Raw genomic sequence first — 21,431 nt, 5'->3', positions numbered from 1 at the left:
ATGCATGTTCCCATTCTTGCTAGTGTATAATGAGCTAATACAAATGTTTGTTTTTTTTGAAGGAGGTTGGCTGCCATACTTAGAAATTTCTCTGTTTAGTGTCTAGATGGTAAATATTTTGTTGTTTCAACAGTGTATATGTTACTTTTATCTAAAGTATGTAGATTGATGTGAATGGAATGAGAAATAGAGAATTTAAAGTAAACAGATATAATTTTATTAAATTATTCAGGGAGAAAATTAAACATCCAAATAGCTAAGGGCCCTTCCTCTCATCCTTCTCTCTGGATGTCCTGAATTCAGCTGGACCTTAGTGGAACTGCTGCATATGTGAGGCAGACTGCACACCTGGACTCCACATCTTCTATAATTTTGGGGTGTAATGGCAACTTCTTCTAGGGCAGTTGAATGGGAAAGTGGGTGTGACCAGTGGGTTGTCCATTATACAAATCCACTGGCTGCAAACCTCCTTATTGGAGAATCACAATGATTTTTCATAGAGTGTATACTGTTCTAGAGTCAGCAGAAAGTGGCAGAGTTGGTTCTTTGAATTCCAGGGATTGAAATCACCAGGTAGAAGGCCTCAATTGAAATAATCAATTTCAATGTTTTCTATTTTTACTTTATTTACTAAAGAAAGGTACACTTTCACTGGCTGATAGAACCATTAGGGATGTTAAGAAGCATGTAATTCATTAATCGTGTAGATCAGGGGTCTCCAAACTTTTCAGCCCGAGGGCCGCATTAACTATCAAACAGCAGTTCGGGGGCCGACTACACACTTGAGGTCCAAATAAAAAACAATCAAAACATGGATGTTGTTTTTAATTATTTATTTAATATTATTTTATTCAGTTATTATTTAATAACACATTGATACACTACACATGAACACCTGTATTAGTGTGAATGGTGAAATTGTTTCCTGGATGCCAAAATAGCAGACATTTCTGGCTTTAGATTTGTTGTCCCTAACATCAACAGTGACCTGAGATTATCATCGGACAAGTTTGTTCTCAAATTTTTCTTCACGTATTTCATTCTTGAAAATGTTTGTTCACACAGGTATGTCGTTCCAAAGATTGAAAGGTACCTTGATGCAAAAGTTTTGTAGACAAAAAGGTCTCCACGGGCCGGATGAGAGGGCCTCGCGGGCCGCGGGCCGTAGTTTGGAGACCCCTGGTGTAGATGACAGGAGCCAGAGGTAGGGTCATAATTCAAAATGACCAGGACAAAGTGGAGAAATGGTCTGAGGTAAAAAGGATGAAGTTTAATAAGGACGAGTGCAAAGTACTCCACTTAGGAACGAACAATCGGTTTCGCACATACAGAATGGGAAGTGATTGTCTAGGAAGGAGTACTGCTGAAAGGGATTGAGGGGTCATAGTTGACCACAAGCTAAATGTGAGTCAACAGTATGACACTGTTGCAAAAAAAGCAAACATGATTCTGGGATGCATTAACAGAACTGTTGTGAGCAAGACATAAGTAATCATTCTTCTGCTCTACTCTGCGCTGAGCTGGAATATTGTGTCCAGTTCTGGGTCCCACATTTGAAGAAAGATGTGGAGAAATTGGACAAGGTCCAGAGAAGAGCAACAAAAAATGATTCAACGTCTAGAAAACATGAGCTATGACATAAGACTCAAAGAATTGAATTTGTTTAGTTTAGAAAAGAGAAGTCTGAGAGGGGACATTATAGCAGTTTTCAAGCATCTAAAAGGGTGTTGCAAGGAGGAGAGAAAAATAGGACAAGAAGCAATGGGCTTAAATTGCAGCAAGGGAGGTTTAGGTTGGACATTAGGAAAGATTTCCTAACCATCAGGGTGGTTGAACACTGGAATAAGTTGCCTAGGGAGGTTGTGGAACCCCCATCACTGGAGATATTTAAGAGCAGGTTGGATAGACATCTATCAGGGATGATCTAGATGGTGCTTGATCCTACCGGGAGGACTTGATGACCTCTTGAGATGATTTTCAGTTCTAGTATTCTGTGATTCTCCGGAACATCCCCCATCAATGCTGCCCCTCTGTTGCCACCGAAGTGGAGCCTCGCAGTAGGCGGCAGAGACTGGCATTGATCTCCGCTAGTCCATCAGATTTGCTGGTTCATAACCTGTTGTGTCCCAAGTGTGGTGGACCTGGGAGGTTCATCCAGTACCCCAATTTTGGAAAAGCTTTTGTTTAGATCTGAATTTTGCAGCTCCACTGTCATTAAATATGCATTCTCTGATTATTCTCGGATTGTGTATTAGCCACAAAATCTTTCCCAGCATGGTTTTTGTTTGATGTGGTTTCTCTATACTGTAAGTTCATACAGCATGTGTGCATGTGCACACTCTCTTACAATTATTGGGTATCTGTTGTGGGAATTGCAGCATCTGCAGCTGTTCTATAACCCTTCTCTGCTTGGATCCATCTCTCAGGATGTACAGTAAACTTCCGATAATCCGGCACCTGTAGGACCCAGGGGGTGCTGGATTATCAGATATGCCGGACTATCAGAAGGGGGGGCTATTAGGGGTCTGGAGTGGGGTGGGAGGGGATGCCACCCCGGACCCCTCATAGTCCCCCCTTACGATAGTCTGGCTTTGCCCCAGGCGTCCCTGATTCAGCCGCTGCTGGTCAGTTTCAGCAGCAGCTGAATCGGGGATGACTGCAATAGAGCAGCTGGGGTGCTGCTGGGTTGGTCCTGCAGTGCCAAGGGGTGGCGCTACGGCACCAACCCCACAGCACCCCAGCTGCTCTGCCCCGGGCTTCCTGGAATCAGCCGCTGATCTGTTTCAGCAGCGGCTGAATCGGGGACCCCTGGGGCAGAGCAGCTGGGGTCCTGCCGGGTTGGTCCCGCAGCGCCGTCCTTTGGCGCTGCGGGACCAACCCGGCAGCACTCTAGCTGCTCTGCCCCAGGTATCCCCAAGAGCAGCTGGGGTGCTGCCGGGTTGGTCCCACAGCCCCAAGGGGCAGCGCTATGAGACCAACCCGGCAGCACCCCAGCTGCTCTGCTCCCGGCTTCCCGGATTCTGCTGCTGGTCAGTTTCAGCAGCAGCTGAATGGGGGAAGCCTGTCCGGCTGCCCCAGCACTTCCGGGTTCCTGATCGTGCCGGACCATCAGGAGTCCCAGAGCATTGGATGCCGGGCTAATGGAGTTTTACTGTATCAGAAAATCTGATCAGAGTTTCTAATGGAGGCAGGACAATAGTTTTGTGCTCTCCTGTACTATTGATGGGTATAGAGCTGAGGCATTTATTGCAGTAATGCTGATAGCAAACGTAGGATCCCAGTTGTTACAAATGGGAGCAGACACAGCTGATATGGCCACATCTGATTTGGGCTTTCTGATTGCACAAGGAAGAGGAGCACTGTTGGCCATTCCTGCTTCTAATGATGATTACAGAACAGCAGGGATGGCTGATGGACTTGCAAAAGGGACACACCACTTAAAACATTGGGAAAATCAGTCTGGACTCTACAGAAGTGGAACTACCTTATCCGGGCTGTTATGGGGGGGGAGGGGCAAATATGTTCATTGGGATGGATCCTTTTAGTTTATAGAACTCTTGGGCATGGGGGTTCCAATTCCCATGCCATTTGTTTGTAGGCATGACTCACATAATGGGCTTTATAGTAAAGTGTTTTCTTTAGACGTAGGATACATTATATTTTTTTGGGGTAAGGATTCATTTTTGTACCCTTTCTTTATTGTCCCCATCTCGTCTGCAAGACTTCTTGCATTCCAGTATTCATGTGTAATGAGGTCATGTCAAAGAAAGCCATCTCCTGTGTGTGTGTATATTCATTGTGTGTAGTTCATTGGTGTCTTTCAACTTCCTTTGGCTGGCTGTTGTGTAAGAGCTATAGTACAGGCAGTCCCCGGGTTATGTACAAGATAGGGACTGTAGGTTTGTACTTAAGTTGGAACTGGCGTCCAGATTCAAACGCTGCTGAAACTGACCAGTGGCTGACTACAGGAAGCCCGAGGCAGAGTTTCTCTGCCCCGGGCTTCCTGGAATCAGCCGCTGATCAGTTTCAACAGCAGCTGAATCAGGACTCCTGGGGCAGAGCAACTGGGGTGCTGTCGGGTTGGTCCAGTAGAGCCGAGGAGCGGCGCTGTGGGACCAACCGGCAGCGCCCCAGCTGCTCTACCACAGGCGTCCGCGAGAAAAGCCTGGTCTGCTGGGGGGGGGAGGGGGGGCGCACTAGCTGTGCCCCCTCCCCCAGAAGACCATGGAGACATGGGCGGCGGGACTGAGACGCGCCGCGGTGCCGCCGCCCGGGTTCTCCGCGGCTTTGCTCCGCGTCTCCCTGGTCTGCTGGGGGGGGCCCCCTAGCAGACCAGGGAGATGCGGAGCAAAGCCGTGGAGGACCCGGGCGGTGGGAGCACCCAGACGTGCTGCGGTCCCGCCACCCAGGTCTTTGCTCCGCGTCTCCCTGGTCTCCTGGGGGGAAGGGGCCCCCAGCAGACCAGGGAGATGCGGAACAAAGCTGCGGAAGACCCGGGCGGCAGGACAGCAGCGCGTCTGGGCGGTCCTGCCGCCCGCGTCCTCCGTGGCTTTGCTCCGCATCTCCCTGGTCTGCTGGAGGCCCCCTCCCCCAGCAGACTAGGGAGACACGGAGCAGCTTTTCTCGCCCCGGAGGACGCGGGTGGCGGGACCTCGGCGCGTCTGGGTGGTCCCGCCACCCACGTCCTCCAGGGCGAGAAAAGCCCCGTTCGTAAGTACGGATCCGACATAAGTCGGATCCGCGTAACTCGGGGACTGCCTGTACAGCAAATCCAAGTGCACTGTGCATCTGTGTTCTGGAAATACCCTAGCATAGTTGTAATTAGACATCGCTTAAACTTGCTTCAGTAAATCTCAGAAGAAATTTCTCTTTAGAGAGTCAAAAATCCAAAAGCAAAAAAAGTTGCCATTGGGTACAAGAAAAAATATAATATACACACACATATACAAACACACAACTAAGGGAAATCAGTAGGTCTCTTTATGTATCCAAAAGCATGTCACCCATTTCAATGAGCTTCAGTGTCATGTTTGCTTACTGAATTAAAACAACAACAAAACATAGCACATGCTGAGAAATATTCCACTAAGGATAGAATGAGCGGTTCACTTCCTACGAATTGTAACCATGGTAACTGCATTATCATATCACATTTGTGCCAGGTTTTGAGCGCAAGAAAGATGGCTATTGATTACCAACTGTTAGAGTTTTTTTCATTTTTCTGCTGTTACAATTCCAAAAGCTTAGTCTGTCACTCTTTTGATCTTGAATACCTGTCATTACTTGTGGTTTATAAGAAGTGACTGTGATCATTAACTAACTGGTAAACAGGCTGGAAAAAAAATCTGATCAGGCAGTTTAGAATTCGTTCTTCTCTAACTAAGAAAAAAGCAGACCTCACACTGACAACTCCTTCCATCCCAGTTTTTCACACATTTTTGTTTAATTACATGTTAATTTGCGTAAAAATTCAGTTAGAGGCCCACTTGGATGGTTATTGATTTTAAAATGAACAGTTCTACATGAATTACCTGTGTTCATTATATTATGAAAATCTCATTCTTTCTTCAAAGTTTTACATAGCCCCTCATGTGATTTGTCGGTCTTGCATTCCTTGTAGTTGTTGTACTATGGAAAACACAATGCTGTACTATAATGATGATCTAAGACAAATCCTTTTGCCTTCTAACAGTTCAGGGATTTTCTTAGCCTTTCTTAAAGCTCTCTCAAAGACATTTATGACATACCATCTTTATAAGATGAGAGAAATAATACTACTGTGAAGATAAAATTAAGCTAATATACATTTGTAGTCAATGTAATACTACAAAAATGTGGTGACTTCCTGAACATATACTTTAAAACTGTTGTACCTAACTACATGCCAGATAAAACAAGAAAAACAGAGGATTACTAAATACAGAAAAGAATTAGGACAGATGGTGAAACTCAGACTCCCTTGGCTCCTAGGTCAGTGTATACTGTCCTACCACTAGCCAAAATGAATGGTTTTTTTTTTTCCTGAGAAAAGCAGTTGGAGCTGCAGAAGTATCCCTTTTAATACTCCCAGCCATTAGTTGTGAGTCCTGGCCTGAGTGGCGCTGACTGAGACAAAGAAACTAACTCCGTTTCGTACGTAGCCACAAAGCAGTCATCCTCCATTGCACACTTTATTTGTGTAGATTTATACAAACCTATCCCAGACTCTAGTCCCTGCTAACTATTTAAAAGTACAGCTCCAACAGCGATCTATACTATAACTAACCAACCCTTACAGCAAACAAATTCCATCCCTTCATAATTATTACCCTCGAGCAATATCCCTTCCCTGAAACCCTCTTATATAAGGATGGGCTTTGCATTGTCATTGAAACTCAACAAGTTTGGTCCCTTTTGGAATACAGGCAGTCCCCGAGTTACGCGGATCCGCAGTTACGAACAGGGATTTTCTCGCCCCGGAGGACTGGAGCGGCGGGACCCCCCCCCCCCCCCCCGGCGAGAAAAGCTGCTCCCCGTCTCCCTGGTCTGCTGGAGGAGCCAGCAGACCAGGGAGACACTGAGCAAAGCGGCAGAGGACCCGGGGCCGGACCCACGGCGCTTCCAGCTGATCTGGTCCTCCGCTGCTTTCCTCCGCGTCTCCCTGGTCTGCTGGGGGGGGGGGGGGGACGCAGCTAGTGCCCCCCCCAGCAGACCAGGGAGATGTGGAGCAAAGCCCGGGGCCTGTGGTAAAGCAGGTGGGGTGCTGCCGGTTGGTCCCGCAGCACCGCTCCTTCGCGCTACTGGACCAACCCGGCATCACCCGAGCTGCTCTGCCCCAGGCGTCCCCACGTCAGCCGCTGCTGAAACTGACCAGCGGCTGACTACAGGAAGCCCGAGGCAGAGTTGCTCTGCCCCGGGCTTCCTGGAATCAGCTGCTGATCAGTTTCAGCAGCAGCTGACTTGGGGACGCCTGGGGTTCTTAAGTTGAATCTGTATGTAAGTCGGAACTGGTGTCCAGATTCAGCCGTTGTTGAAACTGATCAGTTTCAGCAGCGGCTGAATCTGGACGCCAGTTCCGACTTACATACAGATTCAACTTAAGAACAAACCTACAGTCCCTATCTTGTACGTAACCCGGGGACTGCCTGTAATTGGCAAAGGACTTGCAAAGGTGCCCTCATGAAGCATATTTTGCCTCCTCTTAAGTGAAGGATGTGCCAGATTGTGTTCCCTCACTGATCTCAGTTATGACAGAACAGTATGAAGAGAGAAGTTGTATCTTACCAGGTCTTATGAATTTAACAACAAAACTTGTGGAAGAGGCACTGTGCATATGTATTAAATGCTTATAACTGGAATCTATTTACTTCAGAACACTCTAATGCCCTTCTGCCCTGCTGTTTGTGTCAAAATTTGCTTTCTGTACCATCTTTTTCTGCATAGTGCTGTTTGGGGTGGGAATGGTGAGGGGCAGAGAAAGTAGTTAAAGCTTTACCTATAAGATAATCGCCCTCAGCCCATTTCATTATCTTTGTGATCAGTACAGGCTGCTACCCATGTGTCCTCTCCTATCATAGTATTAGCACACTGGGCCAACTTTTTTTTAATCAAATACAATGCTAGAACTGGGAAGTTCAGATCTATAATGTGGGACAACTTCCAAAAAAAGAAAAATGTTAGGCTTGACAGCCTTTACCTTTAAGTATTTCAATAAATGTAAATATTTCCAGGTTTCTCATCTTGTGAGTTTATTTAAAAAAGCAAACACAAAATATACAGTCTCATCATCCTTAGAACGATCAGATTTATTTATTACAAGATAATGTTCAGGTTTCATAGTTGGCAACCTCTCTTCAGATACCTGAAACAAGTAAAAATACAATTAGGCATCACTTTATGCAGAATTTCATACATAATGGAACCAACATGTAGGACAATGTAATTCCACTTGAGATTTTTTTTTTGTTGGTATGTTGTTTTTCAGCAAGATCAAAGATCACTTGTGTGCTGTGAGATAATTAACAGCTTGAGCTTGTTTATTTAAAAAAAACACTGGCCTTGTGTTGTGCTTTCTCCTTCATTGGATTCCTGATCTCATTTTGAATGTGCCACTGCTGAGGGACAGATGGCATCTTTAACGTTTTTGTTGTATTAGGTACAAATGTCTTTATCCAGTGCACAGTCCTTCTGCTTACACACACATATCTCTGCAGTCATCTTTGGTTTTACCCCCAGAGTGATTGCAAAACTGTGCTTGCTGTTCTGTGTGTGTACAGAAGCAACTGCAACTCCAACGTTCCTCCTGGCAAGAGGAGTGGAAAAAAGATGGACTTATCCATAGAGCAGTGGATCCTTCAGCCCACCCCCTCACTTGTGTGCTGGGAGCTGGAGAGCATACAAGGTATGTATAGCTCGTGCATATCCTGCATCCTCTTCTGCACCATAACTTCACTGGTGCTGCTTCCCAGAACCTCTTGTACTTGTGGTGGAGAGACATTTGGTGCTGTGTGTGAACTCTTATAGATTTGTGGTTAAAACAAGGTTATAAGAAATTAACTCATCAGTGTTGGGGAAAAGGACATCAGGGATTTCAAGATGTTCAGCAAAGATAAGACGTGTGCACATGTAAAAAGATGAAAGACTAAATTAATATGCTATTTGAAACACATCATGAGCCCAAAGAAGAAAACAATTTTATTTCAGGGAACAGGGGAAATGTGTGAATAGTTACAAAATTCTCAAAAGAAGATTCAAGGTCAACTTACAAAATGCAAAGTTATGGAGAAGTAACAGTTTTGTGTGCAGCTGAAAATAGAAATTATTTGAATACATAAGTGAAGACATAAACCTGCCCCATTTCATGATCTTTCTGATTCTACCACTCTAGGCATAGCCATTAAATATAGTGTCAGTGGTGTTCCCCTGTGCATATTACTGTTTACAAATATGAGAGAGGGGATCAGGTGCAATCTAGTTAGTGTTAGCAATATTCTTTGAACATTAATTGGTATCTGTTGAAACTGCTAATTAGCCTGTTGATGCAGTGCAAAGCACAGAAGAAATCCTGTGTCTACTGTTTTTGTTATAGTAACCCAACAGCAAGGAAAATACTCTGATTTATTTTTTCTGGTGATGTGAGTATGGCTGATGTTTGGGAAATCCTGCATCACACCATCTGTTTCCTTCTGATTGTGTATTGCAGTAGCCATTGTTGTGATTAATTTCTTTGCTAAGAACAAATTTAAGCACATGAAAGAAAATTAAAAGCTACTTGAAGCAATGTGATTGTGACTTAGGCCCTGATTTTAGTGGGATTGTGGATCTTTGGTTCTCTTGGAGTTTGTGTCCTGAATCTTTCAACTTCATCAAGAAAGGGTACTATTCATCCTTTGTGGCATAGTGTACATAGGAAGTAGGTGTAGAGAGTATAGAGAAATATTGCTCCTGCTTAAATGTAGTGATTTCCACGCACATGTCATCAGAAGAGTTTGAACCGAGAGCCTTCAGCACCACAGAAGGCTCCAGCACTATTTGAACTAAGAGTAACTTAATCAGCTGGTAGCACTCCATTGTGTGTCACACTATAGGGGAACATTGACGCACACAGTTTGTCAGTGTTCTACAGCAGTGTTTCTTAAACTGTGTTCCACATAACACTGGTGTTCCGTGAACAACTCACGGGTGTGCTGTGACCTCTTCTTTGTTTTTGTTGTTTCTTTGTTTTTGTCTTTTTTTGTCTGACAATTTTTTTTTAAAGAAAATTTTCATAGGTGTTCTGCATGGGGAAAACAATTTTTTGATGTTCCATGGTCCCAAAAAGTTTAAGAAACACTGTTCCACAGAAGCATCCAACAGGTCAGGAGAGTGCGCAGCTAGCACGCACCAGCTAACACAAAACCTGACGACCAGCTATGGGGAATGTCCATTTGGCTGGTCTATGCTGTCAGCAGCAAGTGCTGTCTGATCGTGCAAGGACCTCTATTCAGAAACCAAGTACTAAACTCTGAGGTGCACTTGCTTTTACTGAGCTAGCCTGCTCTGTAACTGCATGTGACCAGCACCATCTTATTGCCCCTTGTAAGTCATTTACTCAAGAAAATGTGGAGCGCTGCAAAAAGATGATTTTTTATATCTGTCACAAAATATGAATCCCACTTTTTCTCTGTGGCATAGGCATTGAACATCTAGTACAATGAAAATGTCCAAAACAATTGTTTTGTGCATGCTGTACCTGATTTTCCTTCACCCAGTTTTGTGTTGATGTGTGGGATGAGTCTGTGTGTGATCAACCTAACACAGCAATTTTGTAAAGGCCTAAGTATTTATTATAGCAAATTAACAATCAACCTGGAAAGTGAATATTTGCATATAGTGTATCAGTTGTTGCATAAAAAGCCTCCACCTGAACTTACTTGATTTATACACATGCATTTTCAGAAACTACACTAAACTGTAAGGTCTAAGGTTTTAAACTTTGTCAAACCTTGCAACTCATTGTGATCTTTGTAAAACTTCGTAATCTTGTAACTCTCAACCACCTTGCTTATAACTTGCTCTAACTTGTATTCTCCCCTGAGTGAATGAAGGGGGAGGGGAGATACGTCTAGACTACATCCCTTTTTCGGTAAAGAGATATAAATTAGGCATGTTGATACTGCAAATGAAGCCGGGATTTAAATATCCCACACGTCATTTGCATAATGGCTGCTGCCTCTTTTTTCCGAAATGGGGCTTTTTTGAAAAAACCCCGGCAGTTTAGATGGGAATCTTTCAAAAATAAAACCCTTTTTCAAAAGATCCTGTACTCCTCAAAAAATGAGATTTACAGGATCTTTTGAAAAAGGGTTTTATTTTCGAGAGATTTTCATCTAAACTGCCAGGTATTTTTTTTGTTTGTTTGTTTTTGTTTTTTTCCAAAAATGCCCTGTTGTGAAAAAAGCGATAGCTGCCATTAAGGAAATGAAGCATGGGATATTTAAATCCCAGCTTCATTTGCCTAATTTATATCCCTTTACCAAAAAAGGAATGTAGTCTAGATACAGCCAGAGTGTGAGTGTGGTTTTTTTTGGAGTTGCTAAGACTGGAGCATATGGTGATGAGTCATCATAGACTGCTGCTTTTGCTGGATAAAGGGAAGTCTGGGCATGCTCCCTGATGGTGAGGTGAATGAGTCACAGGAGCATTCAAACACTATTTAAAGAGAGGGAACACATGTGAGATTCTCTCTTTCTTCCCCTGGTCCTGAGAAACTCCTCTCTACAGCCAGTGTCTCTCCTCCTGACCAGCTTCCCCAGCCATGATGAGTAGACCGACCCTCCAGGATCTACATGCCTTGGCTCCTTCTGCAACCCATATGCCTGTGGTTTCTTCAAGCAATAAATCCATACTAGTGTAACCCTGGGTGGTCTCCAGTGAGAATATTTTGGGGTAACATTAAAGTTGAGAAATTATCACTCCAAGGTTAAACCAAAGAAGATAGAGCTGCCGCTAAAGGTATAAACTAAAAAAGATACAAAGCTCGCTCTCTCTCTCTCACACACATACACACACATTACTTCCTGCCCTCAAAGAAAGAGTGTTCTTCTTTCAACTTCCTGTTGTGTAGACAGTGCTAAAAGCCGAATGAAGCCATTTCGACTTCAGCTACGACTTCAGTAATTGAGTAACTCAAGTTGCATAGCTTAATTTGAGTTTTGCCCTGATGTGTGGACGTAGCCTTAGAGACTAACAGATCTATTGGAGCATAAGTTTTCATGGTTAAAATCACTGCCTTATGCCCTAATAAATCCTAAAGGCATGTCCACACTGGGAAATCATTTCAAAATAACTACTCCCGAAATAACTATTTTGAAATAGCATGTCCATGCTATAGGGAAACCTCAAAATAACTCCTTGGCAGGCTCCCTTTAATGTGGCCGTATTACCTTGACTTAGAGCACCAAGAAGCACTAAGGAGTAATTACTTAGCTACTCCCCAGAGTCATTCAATTTCAAAATAATGGAACGTCCACACTACCATCATTTCAAAATAACTATTTTGAAGTTAGCGTTCTTCCTTGTGGAAAGCAGGAGTTATTATTTTGAAATAACCAGTCCCTTATTACAATATAATAGGCTTGGTAGTGTGGATGCTCCAATTGTTATTTGATCAGGGCTAAGGTGTCACAGGCCTCCTTGTTGTTTTTACAGACTAATAGTTACCCTCTGAGTCTTTTTTTTAATTTAAAGTTTAGTATTCTATACATCACAACTGCAACAGTTCATCTTTCTCAACAAGGCAGAGTAGGCCTGACTTCTTATTTTGTTCAGTAGAAATGTTATGCAGTAGAAATTTTATTCACCTCTGGGGCTCCTGATTTCTCTGTGTAAGGAGGGTGGTGGCTTCAGCATAAGTTATTTGATATGGATTCTCCTTCCTTTACTGTCATCACCCAGACACCTGCAGCACTCAAGACTCATTGACTACAGGTGAAAAGGATATAATCATTAAGAATGTGTTTTTCAACCACCCCATGAATTCCACTGTCATATACATTTCATTTAGAATAAAATAAATTACTTATGCTTTATCATTGGTGAACAAGGGTTTTTGGTATATTAGCATATTCTATAGTAAACGTTACATTAGTATAAACACCCCTAACCAAGAGCAGAAAAAGGTTTGCAGATAGCATGTATTCCACTGCAGTGACAGCCTATCTAGGTCATTTTCATCTGACTATAAGTATTCTTGAAAGCTTGCCCTGTTCACTACCTAAATTGGTTAAAAAATACTGTTCACCTACCTTGTATCTCTACAAATATTCTAGGAAGCTATTGATATTTAGTATAATAGACTCCTTTTTTCAAATTCTATCTTTAGCTCACTTGAAGAATTTCAGAGAGGGTTTGGAAAAGACTGCATATCAACTAGCTCTATCTCAAATATAATGGAAATTGTGGTAAATCACAAGATATACCAGTAGTTAAATATAAACAGAATGTTATGGAAAGAGATGACTGCCAAATAAAGCAGTGTTATCAATTTCCTCTTTCTCCCACACTGAAAGAGATGGGAGAGCAGACAGTACAGAATTTCCTGCTATGTTTTAAGAAGGCAGGGTTCCGTTCCCCCCCCTCTTCCCTTCCTTCCCATTGTTAGCTGCTTGTTAAACTCCCAGGAAGATTCAAGATTTTCTTTTATAAGACTTCAGCTTGCATGGTATGAAAACTCACTTTGATTTCGAAAGGTTTATTCTATACAGGTTTTCTATGTTTTATAGAGGATGAAAATCCTAACCAGACTAAATTGATGAAAAAGTACACTCTTTCTAGTGTACAGCATTGTACTGGCATCTATATTTTCTTTGGTTTTACTGGTATTGGCACAATGCTGGCCTTCAGGGGATATAGGCTGATGCAGATGTGGGCACAGAAAGCGTAGTGAGTTTCAGCATTAGATTTCTGCCTGCCTGAGTGCTGATTTGTGAATGCTTGAAAAGGACTGCCAAGTGCGCTTCTTCACTGAAAACTTAAGATGTCACCTTGCAACAATGGAATATTCCTGCACTTCAGCGAGAAAGATTCAAACAGAGCCAGTGTTACTTGGAAATGAAAAATAGCTCTTTGATACCCTGGGACAGCGCATGCTGTGGTAAAGAATTATCAACTGGATGTGTCTTCTTGATTTCATCTAATACAGCATGAAATTGTTTTTTAAAGTTGCAGCACTAGACAATGAAAAATAGGTGGTGTTGAACACTTTTTGCTGTTGGTTTTTGTGCTAGTCTCGTCTGCTTAAGTGAGAATTTTTATCTGCTGCCACTGAAGATGAGAGAGCTGTGAATGTATTATTCTGTATCAAGATGGCATACTTTCAGTGTTAAGGTGTTAGATGAACTTGAAATCTTGTAGCTTCATCTAGAAATTATCTTGGTCTTTTCTGTTGGTTGAAATACTCCAATAGTTTATTATATCCTGTTTGGTAAGGAACAAGCTTTGGTTTCTGAGCATGAACAGTACAAATAATTGCACCTAATTCTAGTTCTTAAAACCTCTGTCACTATGTCATTCCTTTTTTTTTAATAGCTTTTGAATGTCATCCCCTAACTGGGATTACTGGAGGAAAACACTTTTTTGTGGTGCTATTGGCATTTGGACATTTCATTAGAACACTGGTCTGAAAAATTAACTTTTTCCTTTGTTGAAAAACTTTGTGAAAATACAGGAATACATCCATGTCTCTACATGAGTTTTTAAGGGAAGGCCGAGAAGGTCATTACAGGTTACAAACAAGAGTGAGCCAAACCCTTCGCAATGTCTCATCCGCAGTACTTCGTTCCCTTCCAAAGAGACACTCGCGAAATAACACACGTCGAGCATTGTCTGGTGAGATGTCTTCATGTTTATTTTTGGGGTACGGGGTAGTTAAATTTTGTAGCGCTTATTTCATTGAATATAGAACTCTAATATCCTAGTCCTAAATTATGGTAGCATGTTAATAGGTTTTTGTATTTTCTTTTTCTTAAATACTTAAATGAACTAAACGTTCGAAGTCCGACTGAAGAAAATTTAAACCAAAGTTGCAGTGTGACATGGCAAGAGATCCATTTGTTTAATTGTATTAATAATACAAGAAGCTTCTTGTGAAGGAAAAATATTTTCCTCTCTTGTATTTTTATATTCAGCCTATGCCAATTAAATAGTATGAGGTGACAAAAGCAGCTGCATGTATGATGGGGATTTTTGTTCGTTTATTTTTAAGAGCAGTAGTGTTGTATGGTACAGTATTTAGATCTAGATTGATAATTCCTCCATTGCTGATCTTTTTATCTTAAATATCAGAATATTGAAAAATGGGTATTTTTCTAAATCCAGATTATATACATCTGTCAGAATCCAATAACTGTATAAAAATTTTGGATTTCTTGTCTATGATATACAGTTTTTCAATAGTGCTTATTAGCCTCCTCTATTTCCTTTTCACTTTTTTCTTTTATCTTTTTAGTATTTACTAGAATTAGTCCATCTCTTACGAAACACACTGGAACATATCTGTGATTTTGTTTTTCCTTACAGTCCTGGGAGTATTATACAATTGATATTCAAATAATACAGCATCCTAGATCAGTCATGAAAATGTAGACTTAAAGCCATTAAGAAAGTTTGTATAGAAGGATAATCAGAATAAGAGCAAATGTGTGTTAATTATTCACACAAAATTGAGGTGTGATTTTTGTTTTTTAATATATGGTACGTGCCAAATTGACATGTCAGCCAGGAAATGATTTAGATTTAGCTGCCAACTTTAACTGGCCCAGTTAAATTCAGATTAAACAAGGGTTATGTTTGTCAGTTGACAGCAGTATAAGGAAAAGTCTAAAATCTCAACAGCATTTTAAGCATGTATAATTGAACAGTTTGGATTGGGGGGTGTAGCAAGAGGGGAGGAGGGAACCATCACCTGCCCTCAATGTGGTTCTTCTCTATACTTGTGAGTCAGATGGCCCACAAACTGCCCCAGGCAAAACTGTAGCATAGACAGAAAAGTAGCCATTTGATTTTCATCAGTCCTCAACCTTCTTCCAGTTTGTAGTACAGTCTCTCCCCAACTTATGAATACACTGACGTACGACCATCTGTACTAACGACCAACCTCCCATTAACCCCATTATAATATTTTTTAGTTGAGAACCATGTACATCAAGTTTTTCGAACAGCGCAGGCAGCACGTTTAAGGGTATTTTCGACTTATGACCAAATCGAGTTACGACCAGGTGTTTGGAATGTAACCCTTTAGTAAGTTGGGGACTGCCTGTAGTTGTAAGCTCTGCTAGTATGGAAAGCTACATGTTCTAGGACAGGAAAGTTGTCACTTATTTTAGCTTCTCTGAATCTCCAAGATATCTTGTAAAGTTGTATGATGTTTTAGTTACAGAATCCTTTTGTGGTGTTGTGTGCCTGTGTTATAGCTACAAAATGCATCAGTTTCCCCAATGCAGTGTCCAAATTCTATCTCACCCAAACTGCGTTGTTGTATAAAGTATTTTGCAACTTTGTTAGAGCAGCCTTTCTTTTTAAAGCCTTCAGTTTCTCTTTTTTCTCCCTAATTTACACTGATTTTAGAGCAGGAATAATTCCTGTTGTAATATTATCTGTATATATTGCACTAGAAGACTTTACCAGTGTTGCCCAAGTCCTTCAGGACATGCGGCTGGTGGTGGAGGAGTGGGAGTGCAAGAGTCAGGGCAAGGTCTTGGAGATGTGGGTGGCTCAGGGCAGGTCGTTGGGAGGAGGAGGCCCAAGACAGAGGGTGGGGGTGCCTGTTGGCTTCTCCCTGTGGAGAGGTCCAGAGCCATGGGGACCGCACACCCCACCCACTGGCTTGTCCATGTGGGAGGTGTGATGTGCACCTTGCCACCAGCTTCTCCCCAGGGTAGGCCAGCATAGGGGGTGTCATGCAGGCGCTCTCCAGTCCTGGTCCGGGGGGGGGGGGGCAGATGATGTTGCACAAGCTGGCACTTCCCAGTCCAGAGGGGGGGCAGGAGGGCCATGCAGGCTGACTGGGAGGCCAGCACTCTGGGTGCCCCAGTGGGGGTGGGCAGTGTCTCCTCGGGGAGAGGGCTTTTCATTGCCCAGCCTTGGTGGTTGGGCTGGCTGGGTTTCCTGCTGTGGCTGAAGGCTTGGTGAGGAGGGGGTTGGGAAAGGGGCCCTGCTTACCTGGGTTGGTGGCCAGAAAGATGGCGAACCCTGGCCCCAGCTGGCCGCTGTCTTCCTGTAGTCACTCTGTAGTATAGCTGTCCCCTATATTTGCTGCCCCCAGTGGTGACTCTGTGGTATAACTGGCCCTCTGATCAGTCCCCTCCCTTTCCAGGGTATTTAAAACAATCAAATTCCAGGCACATCCCATTTTCCTGGCACAACCAAATCCTGACCTTGCTTTAGGTTAGAAGAGGAAGGTGCATGCTAAATTTGGTGGTCCTAACTTATCATTTAGGAGGAGTTCTTGAACAAAAAAAATATAAAATAAGGTTTTAGGTCATTTCTCTTTGGTCAAACAAGCCATGTTTATTGTTAAAGATTCGTATATATTTCTAGTACAAGATATGCATTAATATGTTAGCTGCGATTCCAGAGGAAGATGTCAGCCATGTATTGTAAAAACAAAGTGTTATGGATTATGGATTGAGCAAAGTTTTATGGATTATGGATTGAGTGAATAGCAATCAAATAATATGAATATTAAGTATCAGAGGGGTAGCCGTGTTAGTCTGAATCTGCAAAAGCAGCGAGGAGTCCTGTGGCACCTTATAGACTAACTGAAGTGTTGGAGCATAAGCTTTCGTGGGCAAAGACCCACTTCGTCAGACACATGCAGGGTATTCAGATGCATGCATCTGACGGTGGGTCTTTGCCCACGAAAGCTTATGCTCCAACACTTCAGTTAGTCTATAAGGTGCCACAGGACTCCTCGCCGCTTTTGCATATGATAACTGTCGGGTATAATTCCTATTGAACAAGTGAGTGCTTGTCATAGTCAGAGTAACAGAACTAACGTAGTTTCCATAAAAACACCATGTCACTGTTTGTGAAATGCAGATGGCTATGATTGAAAAAAGCCTCAGTTGTGACTTAAAAGTAAAAGTTGGAATAAATTATTGTCTTGTCGGCCCTAAGATTTAGAAATTGATTAGTTGCTTTCAACCTTTTCTTTAATTTTGTGACACAGTACTTTTTTCCTACACCCCCCCGTCCCAGAATCCTTTGTGCTTTAGCACTTCGAAGAACTTGAGAATGGAGCAGATGTCCCCTCACTTCCACTCCCATGTTGGCAACTGGGAATGGGGGAGCTCCACTCTTATGCCATACCTATTGAGGCAAATAGCCCAGAAAGCTGGAGACTCTAGGCGAGTGATTTATGCCCCAATTTGTATACTGGATAACTCCACATTAGAGTTTTCACATAAACCACATCAGCTGTTCAGCCTTACAGACTCTGAATGCTCAAACTGTCTTCAGTTTCTTTTCTATTCACATTAATGAAGAGCAAGACCAGTATCCCATTTCTTAGGTGCCCTCTGAAAAGGTGGGGCTCTCCCCTAGTCCCAGGTCCTAGCTACTCCCTCCCCACTGTCAGTGGTAGATTGGAAGAGTATTTCCCCAAGCCATGACAATTTTTCCTTCTCTCTCTTGCCTTGGCTCCCCCCACCCCCCGGAATCTTTCCCAACTGTAGAGCTAGGACCTAGATTGCTGTCTCCAGCCACTGCCTCAGATATACACAGGTGAGTGGTGCCCTGTATACAATCCCTTGATCTATAGTTCTGATTCAGGACAGGTGATGGAAGCTGTCAAAGTGAGGGTTCAAGAGCACTGCAGCCATGGAGATGTGTGCCCTAAAGCACCTCACCACAGGTCCATGATTTCCCCGTCGCTTTGGCAAGCATCCCCTGCATACTAAGCTGCCTCAACTACGTCCTCAATTGGTGCCAGGGATAGATCGGTTTCCATGGTCCATGCTGTGTTCTCTGAGTCTGGCAATAATGGAAAGCGTGGTAGCAAGTTTGTGATGCGGGGAGCTGGATTGGAGAACCTCAAAACCTCTCTGATATAGGGGACTCCAAACATTCTCCGGATGGAACAATTGTCACTCCCTAATGAATTTTGCATATATTTAAGCTGACCTACTTAGCTCATTAGTAATATTAGAAAGGCCTCCCAGCTACTTATTTAGTAGTGTGTTGATAATGATTGATACAGCAGTAGTGTTTAGAGTCCTCATTGTGTTATATACTAGGGATGTAATAGTGTCATTGATTAACTGATCACCAAAAGCTTTTAGGTTAATGTTATAGATGACGTGCATTCCACCCCCTTCACCCTCCACTAATGAATTTTTTTAGCAGGCTGGCCAGCAGCCTGGCTCCGTTCTGGCTTGTGCCAGGTCCAGGACCTACCCCTGCTGCAGCTCTGCGTTTAAAGTGTGTTAGGAGCTGGGCAGACAGGCAGGCAACCTGGTTCAGTTCTGGCTCACACTAGGTCCAGAACCTCAAACACCTTCCCCTCTTGGAGAGGGGTTGCTGCCTCTGTGTCAGAGGCAGCATCATTGGGTGACAGGCAGCTGGTCTGCAAGAGGAACTGTTTTTTAAACTGGCTCCCCTTCCAGACCAGTTCCTGCCTGTCACCCTGTATCAGAGGCAGCAGCATGCAGTAGCAGGGGGCTATTCTGGAGTGGGGCTACAGGGCACTGGTTGCTGGCCCCGCTCCCAGGGACTAATAGAATAGATGAGAAACCAATAAGAATTCATGAGGTTACTTGACTATTCAGTTAACCAATATTTAACATCCCTATCATCCACTGTATAAACATATAATGAAGGCATTCAATACCCTGACAAGCTTACTGTCCATGTACATAAGTGCTAACTTAAGACATAAAGAAGCCCTCTTGTAACACAAATATTTATTAACAAAGTAATATATTCCCTATATTAAAATAACACTAGGTTTGCAAAGACAGCCACTTAAAAGTTAAAAAAGGCCAGAATTAAGATTGCCCTAAATCCTTCCTGTCTCTATGCACATGCATTATAGTAGTATTTAATTACACAGTTCCTTTTTATATCCATTCCCCTGTGGCTTGTAACCAGGATTTGAAGCCTGGACCATGAGAACCATGATACAAACCTCTGCCATTTCAGACCAGGGTGTGTAAGAGATACCAAAAGAAAGCTCTGTTTGAACTAGCCTCTAGATGGAGGTGTGACACATGATTTGCGAGCAGGTCACACAGCTATTTGCTAGAATGCTGGAAAGGGATTGGGACTTAATGTTCACAAAGAGAATAGTCACATACTTAATTTGTCAGATGATTTCAGACAGGCTGCATGTTTGAGGTTTGGGAAAGCAGAGATCTGTGTTCTGTTACCGACTCTGCTAGAAGTTCCAGAACTTTGTGTTACATCACATGTGCAATAATAGAAAAATATAGAAAATCTTGCTTGATAATGTTTCTGGTACACTTCACAACCCTTAACAGCTGTCAATAGACAAAGTGAGACTTGAAGAAGAGCTCCATGTTGTTTGGAGTCTTGTGTCTTACACCAGCAGAAGGTAGTCCTCACCCACCTTGACACTTGATTTCATGATCACCTGACTTCAGTGCACCTCCTGCCCCGATACACAATATATTATGGATCTCACTAGCAGACTATCAGCATGTGCTCAGTCCTGTCAATGCTTAAAATAGAAAACAAAAAACACACCCAAAATGTTTTCATGAAATAAATACTAAGACTTCAAGGCTAAAGTCTGTTGCCAACATGTCAGATGTTTGGTATATCTACAGTATGTAAATACCTGGCGTGGAGAGAGAGAATATTTTAATTAAAGAGGTGTTTGCAAGAAGCAGTGTAATCACTGGAGGGAAAGTATGAGTAAAGTCATCCTGTCCCTCCTATTGCATTTAAGGACCAAAGTTCAATCAATAACAAAACTAAGTGTACAGCAGGATAGAATGATCTGAGCATAATAAGGGAAAAGTGCAGACTTTCCCTTTGATTTTACTTAATCATAAAGATGACTGATTTAAGAATTTCTGTAGCTGAAATGAAGAGCTATTATTTTTTCTCTGAGTGGTGTTCTTGGCTGGATTCTCTGGCTCAGGGTAAGTCACCTTAACTTTAAAATAAGTCTCTGAGCTTATAAAAGTAAATGTACAATCTGTTCAGTGGGGTTTTTTGAGGTATGTGTTTTGTGTGTGTTGCAGGAAGAATTTTGAAGTAAACAGCATGGTTTATATAATCCATAAAATGCATATTTAAACCAACTTTCCTATAGATTTTTCTAGTTCGTTCTTTGATTCTTGAAAACACAGCTATTTATATAATGCTCATTGTTTGAGAAATTGAGACAGCTTATAGTCCTGATCAGAGCTCTACAAATCCACTCTCCTAGAAGAGTAGGGACCCTTCTTGCACAAGTTCCATCAAATTCTGCCAATTCTAAGTTTCGTTTAAAAAATCCACTGTTGTATTGCGAAAAGACGGGTTAGGATTCATTGTTGCTTTTAGGTTTACTGCTGCCCACGAGGACCCAATCAGGAATTGCTACATTTAAAGCTATTAGCAACTGCAGAAATAGGAGGAATTTGAACTAATTGTTGATGAGAGGGAACCAAACAATAAAGGCTGCACTAAAGGTGGCGAATCGGAGACCCCCTGATCCCACCCTTACACATTGTGGTACAAATAGGGAACATTCACAGAGCTCCTTCTCCCAGTAATTAGATGTGAAGACCTTCACACTCCTCAGACCTATTAGCCAGAGGCTGATGCAAAACGAGGACCCCCAGAGCAAGGTCCAAAGACATTATCCTGATAAAGTCCATCCCTTTCTCAGCAATTGAGAGAGGAGCTGGTACATTGTTACCTGAGCATTGCTCTTGGAGAGTGTCTTCCCTGTCTATAGAAATGTA

At 42.7% G+C, this 21,431-nt stretch overlaps 1 protein-coding gene across 14 annotated transcripts in view; it reads left to right on the top strand.

Moving 5' to 3' along the window:
• MCF2L (MCF.2 cell line derived transforming sequence like) overlaps positions 1-21,431 on the top strand; it is a 248,239-nt gene that overhangs the window by 72,015 nt on the left and 154,793 nt on the right. Inside the window, exon 1 of one of the 14 annotated variants that reach the window (XM_075917480.1) lies at positions 8,324-8,380. The exons of 11 other annotated variants lie outside the window; for them this stretch is intronic. Coding sequence is in view for 2 of the 3 variants with exons in the window: in XM_075917251.1 (XP_075773366.1) it covers positions 14,196-14,346 (151 nt within the window). In the remaining variant the exon portion in view is untranslated. Of the gene's footprint in view, positions 1-8,323; positions 8,381-13,130; positions 14,347-20,467; positions 20,622-21,431 lie in introns of those variants that run through there. 2 more of the 14 variants (XM_075917251.1, XM_075917824.1) reach the window with 2 other exon arrangements.

Source organism: Pelodiscus sinensis, chromosome 1 (assembly GCF_049634645.1).
Source record: "Pelodiscus sinensis isolate JC-2024 chromosome 1, ASM4963464v1, whole genome shotgun sequence".
NCBI lineage: Eukaryota > Metazoa > Chordata > Testudines > Trionychidae > Pelodiscus > Pelodiscus sinensis.
Note: the sequence above shows the minus strand (reverse complement) of the source record. Positions and strands in the feature narration are given on the sequence as shown.